This window comes from Pyrus communis, chromosome 6 (assembly GCF_963583255.1).
Source record: "Pyrus communis chromosome 6, drPyrComm1.1, whole genome shotgun sequence".
In the NCBI taxonomy this organism is placed as follows: Eukaryota; Viridiplantae; Streptophyta; class Magnoliopsida; order Rosales; family Rosaceae; genus Pyrus; species Pyrus communis.
In genome coordinates, this window is record NC_084808.1 from 25,215,695 (window position 1) to 25,226,737 (window position 11,043).

At 38.4% G+C, this 11,043-nt stretch overlaps 2 protein-coding genes across 2 annotated transcripts; one reads left to right on the forward strand and one right to left on the reverse strand.

Moving 5' to 3' along the window:
- Positions 1-1,171: 1,171 nt before the first annotated feature.
- LOC137738060 (uncharacterized) lies at positions 1,172-7,162 on the forward strand. The gene is made up of 4 exons (XM_068477663.1): positions 1,172-1,885; positions 5,130-5,729; positions 5,821-6,112; positions 6,733-7,162. The coding sequence occupies exons 1-4, from the start codon at positions 1,256-1,258 to the stop codon at positions 6,765-6,767; spliced, it is 1,557 nt and encodes a 518-aa protein (XP_068333764.1). The 5' UTR covers positions 1,172-1,255; the 3' UTR covers positions 6,768-7,162.
- Positions 7,163-8,271: 1,109 nt separating this feature from the next.
- Positions 8,272-10,355, reverse strand: LOC137738290 (pentatricopeptide repeat-containing protein At1g59720, chloroplastic/mitochondrial). The gene has a single exon (XM_068477927.1). It carries the CDS (start codon positions 10,225-10,227, stop codon positions 8,389-8,391), a length of 1,839 nt encoding a protein of 612 aa, XP_068334028.1. The 5' UTR covers positions 10,228-10,355; the 3' UTR covers positions 8,272-8,388.
- Positions 10,356-11,043: the final 688 nt, after the last annotated feature.

The window sequence follows — 11,043 nt, forward strand, 5'->3', positions numbered from 1 at the left end:
GTCCCTGGGCATCAAGATTCAAGAGTCACGATACCTTTACATAACCCAAACAGCTTCCACTCGTCAATGAACTGTTGCCGCCAGGTAACTTCTTCCTCCATCACCAAAGTACCTAATCGTCATTTTCTTCCCATCTTCTGCTTTCGCGATGCTTGACCATAATAATCTTCTAATTAAGTTTTTGTTTTTTTTAAGGTCTAAAAGTCTGTTTTCTCAGGCAAATTTGAATTTGAATTTAGTTAGTGTATCTTATGCTCAACTATAGGTTCATTTGAAAATTATTTTAAAATGACTGAAAACATTTTTTATGAAAGCGTTTTTGAAACCAATCCTTAGTGAAAATGTAAGTGAATCTTAAAAAAACACTTGAACGAATCCAAATGCTTGACTATAACAATCTTCTAGTCAAGTATCTTGTTTCTATTTTTTTAAGGTCTAAATGTTCCTTTTCTGAAACAAATATGGATTAAAAAATGTTATGCTTACCTTATATTTATAGCATCATTTGTACTATTTATCTAATAGAAACGATGCATACATGTATTGGTGTGCCCTACTTTTATTAAAAATGTGGTAAAAATGTTGGTATCAATATGTGGTAAGGCTTAGCCGAACTTCTCTTAAAAATATTATTGTACTAAAAAAAATGTGGTAAATGTAGTGGTACTCATTTAGATTTGAATTTAATTAGATTATCTTGTGCTCAACTATATCTATCATTGTATTCAATTTAGATGAATTTAGTGTGACTGTCATTTGTCTAAAATTAAAAAATAAAAACAATTTCGATTGTGCACCGAACAAAATAATAAAAAGCATTTTTAAGAAAATGTATTTGCTATCCAACCGTTTGTTTCACCGTGTTTGTCTTCAAAATATTTCTAGCAAAAACACTTTCATCTTCGGATCCCTTCCACTAAATTCACAAAGTTCATCAATCCGAACCTTTGAAATTTGATTAAATGACTACAGTTATTATAAATTTTAAAATAAACTCATGTTTGTAACCGTTGAATCAAATTTCAAGGACCCGAATTAATGAACTTTGTAGATTTGGTGGAAGGAATCCGGAAGATTCATTTCCAACACTTTCTAGGTAGTGTCCATCCCAAACGAGCCTAAGAGTTATTATAATATAAACAACCTATAAAAGCAGTTTAATACCAACAAGCAAAACCCAACACACCCAGCCTTTTCCCAAAACCCCAATCTTCCTAATTTTTTAAAGTACGGTCTCATTTTTTGATCATCAATCATGGACTTCTTCAACACCGCCAGGGCGGTGAAGCTGCGGAGCCACCTAGACAAGTACCTTGTCGCCGACGACAACAAAGAGTCCGTCCGCCAGAGCCGCAACGGCACCTCCCGAAAGGCCCGGTGGACGGTCGAGCTCGTCGAGAAAAAATCCCACGTCATCCGCCTCAAGAGCTGCCACGGGCTCTACCTCACCGCCACCGACCTCCCTTTCCTTCTTGGCATGACCGGCAATAAAGTCATCCAGGCGGAGTTAGACAAGCTCGTCGACTGGAAGTTCGAGTGGGAGCCCATACGTGACGGGTTTCAGGTCAAGCTGCGAACGTGGTGCGGCACTTACTTGCGCGCCAATGGTGGGCCGCCGCCGTGGCGAAACTCGCTCACTCATGACGACCCCACCACGTCATCGACCCAGAACTGGATTCTGTGGGACGTTCTGGAGACGGATGTTCCGGCGTCAGAGTCGTTGCTGTCGCAGCAGTCGAGTTTTTCGTCGTTTTCCGACGAGCTTAACTCATCGAAGTACGGGTCGCCCATTTCGGTATTTTCAACCAAGCCGCCTAATTCCGAGCCGTCGTCGGGAAAGCTGGCTAAGTCTCCGAAGGCGTCGTCGAAAAATCTGGCTAAGCAGGTATGTTCAGTTTTTGCTTAATTAATTTTAGTTAATTAGGCTTGTTAATTGTCATTAAATTTTAATCAAGCATCTTAGTTTGATCATGACATACGGTACCATTTTGATTGTTCAATTGATTTAACTTCCTTCTTCTTGGGGCAAACGGAATTGTGGTTTATAGACCCATTTTTACACTAATTTTTTTGGTTTAGGTTGTTAATTAATTTTCAATTTATTAATCGAACAACTATTAAAAAATTAATAGATGCGTAATAAAAATAAATAAAATTGCAAAAATCACTTCTCTTAATTAATCACAAGATGAATTATCAATTATTCCTAACCACGAGCTGATAACTCAGTAGCAAAAGTAGAGTGTGAGGCTTCCTTCAACCAGTACAAAAAATGTGTGGAGGTCTCGGGTTTGGAACCCGTTGCTGTTGTGGAAGCCATACTTGTGGTCAGAAGGAGACTGAAATGCTTTTGTGAGTCTTCTGACCATCGTAAGGGATGGATAACTATGGCTTGTCACTCGTTGTCCTTTTTTAAAAGAAATTTTTTTTATTAATTGTTCCTCAAAATGCTTAGCAGTTGTATTAAATTTTGAAAAATATTAAGGAGATTCTCTCAGAGTGAAACTTTTCATGAACTCGCCAATACCTCATATTTTTTATACATGGTTTTATAACATTAGCACAAAAATTGTATCAAATATATAAGGTGATTTAGAGTCCATGGAGAGTCTCCTTAGTATTTATCTTAAATTTTTACGTGGTCATGCATTTAGCCAATGAAATGTTATAATGTTTGGTGATTATACATGATACTGCATGTAATTCAATATCCTAGTGAATAAGATGTTGGATTTTCACTTAAGCGTTCTGTCTTTGAACCTTCTCATTCTCTTGAACTATTTAAACATTTTCGATTCCCCTCTCCTCTTTAATAATGATAAAATTAAAAAGAAAAAAAGGATATTGCATTGGTTGGACATGCCAGTACGTTTCCAATTGAGTGAGGAATCTTACATTTTATTTTGTCAAATACAAAAATATGGTACTAGAGCCGACTGATTTGTTTCCACAAGAAATCTCTAGGATCCAAACTATAGAGGACTTATTAAAACAAGAGGCAAACTTAAATGTCACGAGTTCTACACACTTAAGTTATTTCTCAGTATTGGATGCATGTGTACTCGGTATTTAAATAGCTGCATAACACACTAGTTGCAATTTTATATTCTAACCATGGAATTTAGTTCCCTAATTTGACTATTCATTAGATTTCAGACATATAATTGTTTGCAAATTGCAATATAACCTCCCATTGAGAAATGGTATGGAGAATTTTTCAAAATGAGACTTTCTATGCATTATTTGTCATCTCATATTTTAACGTCAATTTTCATGCTAATATATAAAATAATGTGCTAAAAATACAAAATGACAGAAAATACATAAAGAATTGCACTTTTGAGAGTCTCCGTAGCATTCTCTCCTCTAGAAAATGCACACCAACCCGTCTGCACCACAACTTAATGGGTGGGCCGTAGGAGGACACGAAAGTCGCACTAGTTTATAAACACATTTACATTTGGAAAGGGATCCTCTCCGGATCCCTTCCATTTAATCCTACTCATTAAACAATTCGGGTCTTTAAACTTTGATCCAACGGTTAAAGTTATTATAACTTTTAGAGTGAATCCCCATTTTTAACCGTTTAATCAAATTTCAAGAATCCAAATTATTTGATGAGTAAAATTAGGTAGAAGGGATCCGGAGATATTCCTTTTCCTTTACAGTTGGTCAAGTTTTCACTCCTCACAATCGCCTCATGGTGCCATTTTCATATTAGCGATTGACGTAGTTGTACATCTGTCATGAAATAGACATTACACTATTATAATTTATAGTGAAAGTGGACAATCCTACCCTTATCTACAAAAATATATTAAAAGGAAAACCCTAACTGGATCTTACCTATGATAAATTTCTTATTTTTAGGTATGCTTACAATAAATGTGATGTTTTTGGGCTAGTTAGGGCCTGCAACCTTAAACTAGAAAAAATATATCTTTCACTAATATCTTAACCATTAACATGATCTTGTTACTACACGGATTTTAGTCAACTCAATTCGTTGTGAATGACCTCGTGACAACGCAAATCTAGTAAATTTTTATTTAAGTGAACATTCTTTTTAATTTATCCATAAGGGAATATGTTAATATCGAGAATATATTCTCTTATAGGGAGAAATTTTTTGAAGTGTCTAGTATCTAAGAGGATTTCATTGTATTATAACATGTGGAGGGATGCAAATCATTTCTTCTACTTTTATTATAACATATGAAATACTGTTTAAACAATCAATACTTGAAAAAATCTTTTCCCCATAGGAACCCCCATTTCCCATATAGTCCGTGTGTTAAACGTGGCTTTAGGCTTTGTAGTACTTGGTGAACCCTTGTGCAATGTGTTTGTGATGCATTCTAAATTAGGTCTTATTTGGAAGTGCTATTCAAATGATTAAAAACGCTTTAAGAAAAAGTATTTTTGAGTTCTAATAATATTTTTAAAGTATTTTCTGAAAGAAAAAAAAAAACCATATATGATGCTTTTGTATAATTTACTTGCGCTTTACTAAAAGTTAGTTCAAAAATATTTTCATTAGAAACTCTTTTAATTATTTTAAAAACACTTTTAAACAAGCCGTTAATCTAATCTTTGCTAATTAATGAAACTCTCTTTGTCTACCAAAAGAGGGTAAAAAGACAAATTAGTCTTCTATTACACAAAAAAATGATGGGCAATAATGTAATTTCACAAATTCAAATTTTACTGTTTTTTATTGAAACCTCACCTACAGATGATGTTAAAATACCTTCAATATTTATAAAAAATAAAAAACCAAAAACAAAAAACTCTTACTCCCCACGTTTTCTCTCTATCTCTTTCTCATTTTAAAAAAAAAATATGTTTATACACATAAAATGTGTAGGCAAATTCTAGTCGATAAGAAATGAACTCGATAAAAGAATGCCGCCCCCAAACAGCCTCTCCCACACGGAACCCACAAAGAGATGAGGCCACGTACACACAACCGCGTGGTGCCACGCTGTAAGTTACGGGCGCTGACTGGGAACTTGTCGTTTTTTGACCAGTACAAATATCATAACTTCAATGCGTACGCTCCATATTTTCAGAAACCGAGAATATCCATCAAAGTTCCGATTTTTTAATCCGAAACCATTTATCCGCAGACGAAATCCAACAAGTTCCGAATCGGAATGGACTTCTTCCACAAGGCCAAGTCGGTGCGCCTCCGCAGCCACCACGACAAGTACCTCCTAGCGGAGGAGGACGAGGAGTCCGTCGCCCAGGAACGAAACGGGTCGTCCACGAGGGCACGGTGGACCGTCGAGGTCGTACCCGAAACCGACAACATCATCCGACTCAAGAGCTGCTTCGGCAAGTACCTCACCGCCTCCAACCAGCCTTACCTCCTCGGCATGACCGGCCGGAAAGTGCTCCAGACTCTGCCTCGGCGGCTCGACTCCTCCGTCGAGTGGGAGCCCGTCAGGGATGGCAAGCAGGTCCGGCTCAAGACCCGGTACGGCAACTTCCTCCGAGCAAATGGAGGACTCCCGCCGTGGCGGAACTCGGTGACCCATGATATTCCTCACAGAACCGCAACTCAGGATTGGGTTCTGTGGGATGTCGATGTTGTGGAGATTCAAATCAACTCTCCGGCTGCTAAGCCGTCCGGCCCGCCGCCGCTTCCCCACTCCGATTCTCTAGACTTCGAATCCAGCTCCCCATCAGCCGGTTCCGTCAGATCCAGCCATTTGTCAAGACAAGAGGTTTGTTTCTGAATTTGGTTTTTATAATTCGTATTTCGATCTGAATTTTGTTCGATTTAATCTAATTGAATTTGATGATTTTAAATTGCAGTCGAGTGATTCATATGTGGCGTCGCCGCCGAAGTCGGAAGGGAGGACTATATATTACCATATAGCTGAAGATAACGGCGATGTGGATGATGAGGCAGTGCAGGGCTACTCTATGACTTTCAAAGGAAATGGGGTTGATGAGTTGACTCGTAAGCTCGAGGAGGAGACCGGGATTGAGGGGATCATCGTCTGCGCTCGAAGCCCTTTGAATCAGCAGCTCTTTCCACTTCGATTGCAGCTTCCACCAAACAATGTGACAATGCAGGTTGTCCTGGTGTTGCCAGATTCTAAAGGTGAGGGCTTGGCTTCTATTAATTTACTTTGTTTATGTTCAATGTACTAATTGTGATCAACTCTGCAATTTCCGATGCCGTTTAGCTGAAAATGTTAGTGAACTAACAAGTAAAAACTCGATAGCATTGCCTTTTATCTATGAATATCTCATCTTGTAGTCTTATGATTAGCGAAATTTTGTATTCATAGAACGAAAAGTAGGGTTTCTAATTGAAGGCGGAAAAGAATATGGATGAGGAGATTTGAAATCTTATAACCATTTCTGATTTGAGTATTTATAGGAGACTGTAGTTCAGGTAACATTCAAGTTAAAAGGCAATTCTTTTCGAGTGTGATTCAATTCTATTGTCATTTTCTTATGGTCTCGGGCTCGTTTGCGAAGTGCTTTTAAATTACTGAAAGCTTGTAGGGGAAATGCTTTGGGTTCCAACAGCACTTGGAAGTGCTTCATTTAAAAAGAACCAGTTATATGCTTCTTGTATGAAATACTTCCCAAACGAGCCCTTAGTTGTTGTTTCAGATTTGGAATGGATCGGTTTGCTATCTTTTGCGGTGTTTCCCTTCGAGTTCATGTGGCTTATGTCTTTACCTTTTTTTTGTTCTTGTTTTGGTGTATCAGCTGGAAGAGATCTTGCAAAACAAGGTTTGTTATAGGAGGCAACACCAAATAGAAATCAAAGTTTTGGTCCGGCTGCGTATATACACTCTCATCATGTTGTGTACATATTTAGATTTAAGACTTCATTGTGTGGCATACCAAGGTTTCGAATTACCGGATACCGCGAAGCCCCGCCTTCAGTCGATGTCATATGCAGAGTGTTTGAAGGACCGTGTTCTTGTCCACTGTTTTTTGCTTGGGGCTTGCTTGAATCTGTAAAAAAGTTATGTTGTTCGTGTTAGCATTTCAGATGAACTGATGCCCTTGTTGTTCCTCCTGCTGCTGCTGCTAGTTCTTCCTGCGAGAATTTTCGGATTGCTTTTGGCTGTAGAATTATTTTGTGGATTTGTTTATTATTTAATTATTTTTGGAAAATGATGTTTTTTATTGATTTGGTGGGTCTTAGCTCTAGCATGTGCTTTTTGCCGGTTTAAACGCACGTCTACGTCTTGATCGGTGGCTTTTGGGAAACAGAGTAGAAGGTTCGGTGGATCCCAAACCAAATCAATACCAAACCCACCACCTAAATTATTTTTAATTATTTTGAACTCGTAAAAGAAATTATTTTTACTTTTTTCCTGCCCCACAATGTGTGGAGACCGACGTGTGAACAATAAAAAACAAAAGAATTATATATTGACTTTAGCAAAAAGTTACCAATAATCGAGAAGAGATCTCTCGTATCTTTATCGGGTTAAGTGATTTGGATCTTTTCAATTTTATCTAACGATTTAAAATTATTATAGCTTTTAAGACGTTAAAATAGATGAATCGATAAATGAAATTTAAAAGGTCTGAATCACATAATTCGATGATCTTGATGGAAGAGGATCTCTTCTCCCAATAATCCATGACGTGTACACACTGCCATGCAGATTTGAACGTTAGGGAGTTTTGGTGTTAGCGCCAAGCGTGTAAAATGTTTTACTTTATTCACCAAGGCTTTTTGCTGTACACTTTGTAGGTTTATTATCGTTAATCAAAACATATTGTGAACATGTCAACAAGAAACAACCTGAAGAGTAATAATAAAAACACTCATAAAATTTGTTGAGTGTTGCTGACGCAATCTGTCAAGATATGTATAATAGGCATTATATCAAATACTTGGTAAGCACAAAAAGAACGCGTACTAATATTTGAAGGATCTTGAGACGATCTTCACATGTATATTTTTTGAATTTTGAGTGGTCTACAGAAATTTTTGTGTGAATTTCGAGTGGTCTAAAGAAATATTTGTGTACATAGTATTATTGACAGGATCAAGTTATTGACCTTTGATAAGCTCGTTAAGACCATGTAAGCTTGACATCTCTACTCAAAAGTCAATTAGGGTTTGTAGTATCTCAAATCCACTTCGGTGCATTCTTGCCAATTAGTATGTTGTCTCGTAGGATTTGATAATCTCAAAATATTGGAAGAAATGCTAATCAAAGTGGGATTCTCCGAAGACTGTCTACCACCTCACAATTAACGTTAATTTCCATGCCAACTTTACAAAACATTGTAATAAAAACATGAGGTGGCAGAGAGTTAAGAAAAGTACCACTTTTGAGCGAGTCTCCATAGCATTTTTCTATTTACATGGCACTGGTGATACAATACAAGAGCAAAAAGCTACCAATAATCCATACAAGAGCAGACGCCATCTTTAAAATGATGGAATCGAGCACGATCTCTCATGATAATCTCCACGTCAAATAATTCAGAAATTAATTTGGTCACCTTATGGCAATCGTTGCATATCCGCAGATTCTTAAATATACGTATGGGCACGCCAGACTTCAAGTTCAACAGTCCAAAGGCAATGGCTATTCTCTCGCTGTGCAGCCCAACACCAACCGATTGCCATCGTTTTTCATCAATCAAATCTCCTTGGGAACATTCCGGCGCATAACCTACTGCCTCCAGCTTCTCTTTGATCGTATCAAGGACCCGAAAAATTTCTCTACTGCGAGGATGCGATGTGTCTCCAGCAAAAAACTCGTGGGTTATACCATCAATCTCTATCAAACTACACCCCGGCTCTTTTGTTATGCCGTCCTCCGCCATTAGTTTCCTAATTGATCCGACATCATTCCAACGGCTAGCTGAGGCGTAGATTCTTGACAAGAGCACATAAACACCACTAGAAGCATCCCCTTCTGAGGACTCGAGGATCTGCCTGGCCACTTCTTCGCTTAGCTCAATGCTAGCTTCGTGTTGCTTGCTACAAGCATCGAGAAGACTCCTCCATATTACAGTGTCGGGTTTAACAGGCATTGTTGTTACCAAATTCAAAGCTTCGTCGATGAAACGTGCACGTGCCAGAAGATCAACTAGGCATCCGTAGTGTTCTAGCCTTGGTTCAATCCTGTAGTCCTTTACCATCATATCAAAAAACCTACGGCCTTCTTCAACCATTCCTCTGTGATTACATGCACTCAGAACTCCGACAAATGTGATAGAATTGGGCGCAAAGCTTTCCGTTTCAACCAAACAATCAAAACACTTCAAAGCTGCCTCAGCTTGCCCGTGCAGGGCGAGCCCTAGAATCATATAATTCCACAAAGTTACATCGCGTTTAGGCATCCTATCGAATACTTGCTGAGCAAGTTTCAAGGACCCGCATTTGCAATACATATCAACCAACGAAGAATTGATCAAAACATCGCTAGCTACATTACTGTCGCACTTCCTTAACACATAACCATGAGCCCACATCCCCAAATACAAAGCCCCTAACCCAGCGCAAGCATTTATAACGCTTTGCATTGTGTACCCATCAGGCTCAAACACCTTCTGCATTTCACCAAACACCTTCAGCGCAGTCTCAAACTCCCCAGCCCGAACATACGAGTCAATCATAACATTCCACGACACAATGCTTCTTCTTTCGCGCATTTCCTCAAACACCTTCTCTGCCAACTCCAAACACCCACAAGACGCATACAGATGAATCAAACTGTTGCTTACATACACATCCGAATCAAACCCAAGTTTCACAGCGTTTCCATGCGCTTGTTTCCCTTCAGACAAGGCAAACAAGTACGCACAAGCTCTGAGAACAAACGGGAAAGTATATTCGTCGGGAAAAACATCCCCTTCTTCCAGCATTTTGCAGTAAAACAGTATTGCCTGCTCTTCGTGCTCGGAGCTTCGAGCGCAGGCCCGGAGGAGAGTGTTCCACATAAACGAATTGGGTTTTTCGATCTGGTCGAAAACCAGAAACGCGTAGTTGATGTCAGCGAGGGAGGAGAAATGCAGGATTCGGCTGTGGAGGAAGAGGGTGTGGGGGTTGGTGGACAATGTGGTGCGCAATGTGTGGGCGTGGATTTGCTTGAGCTGTGACATGTCCGTGCATTCGTTCAGCAGGCGGAGGAGATGGGCGTGGTGGTGGGTGCGGGAGTCTCCATTGTTGGTGTTGGGGAGAGGGAGATGATGAGGACGTGGGGTTGGTGTGGTTGCCAGAACCATTGCCGCGCTGCCGAATCTTTGCAACGCCGCCAAATCATAAGCAGATCGAAATCGGTTTTATCTTCTTTTTTATTTTTATTTATTTTTTGCCAAAACTTGTTTTCGTGTGGTTGCTAGAAACATTTATGAGTGGCAGCAAATTACCTCGAATGGATGTTGTGGTAGATGGAATGAGTTCATCTTCACGAAAACTTATCACATATAAAATATATATAATATTATATTATTAAATTAAAACGTTACGTAATGATGATCTTATACAAATTTATGGAGTTTTCATAAAATTTCACTATAGTCAGCATATTTAGTCGATTTTTTATGCAAACAATATTGAGGCGTCAAATTATTTGAGCTAGGTTTTCAACAATAAACGCTATGTTTGTCCAGTGAGGAAGGAATCCATTATAGAACATTTAGTAACCGTGGCGCAATTTTAAGCCCTCGTATCAACATTTTGTAACTCATTTTTTATCCTATTTAGTTCATGTTTATTTTTGACAGGTTTATCTTCAATAGTGCGGACAAATAAGTAATTTGATTTTTTATCTATTAGATTGATAAGTTGAAAAAAAAAATATTAACTTAATTCAATTATAACTGTTTATTTCTCGAACTAACTAGTCTGAATTATTAAAGAAATAATAAAGCACTATATTAAAGAAACCCTAGTTCTTATCTTATCTTCCATGCGAATGCTTAGACTTTTGGCATTCCCCTTTAAATAGATGACACTTTGCTTTGGCGTTCCTCTTTTATCATCACGGAAAAAGCTAAATTAAAGACAACTTGACAATCACTTAAAGAGAAAGCATTTCG

Excerpts from the sequence above, each read along its gene's own strand:
- LOC137738060 (XM_068477663.1), top strand. The coding sequence starts at position 1,256 with ATGGACTTCTTCAACACCGCCAGGGCGGTGAAGCTGCGGAGCCACCTA. Across the intron at positions 5,730-5,820 it reads GCCATTTGTCAAGACAAGAG|TCGAGTGATTCATATGTGGC; the intron begins GTTTGTTTCTGA and ends TTTAAATTGCAG. Across the intron at positions 6,113-6,732 it reads GGTGTTGCCAGATTCTAAAG|CTGGAAGAGATCTTGCAAAA; the intron begins GTGAGGGCTTGG and ends TTGGTGTATCAG.
- LOC137738290 (XM_068477927.1), bottom strand. The coding sequence starts at position 10,227 with ATGGTTCTGGCAACCACACCAACCCCACGTCCTCATCATCTCCCTCTC.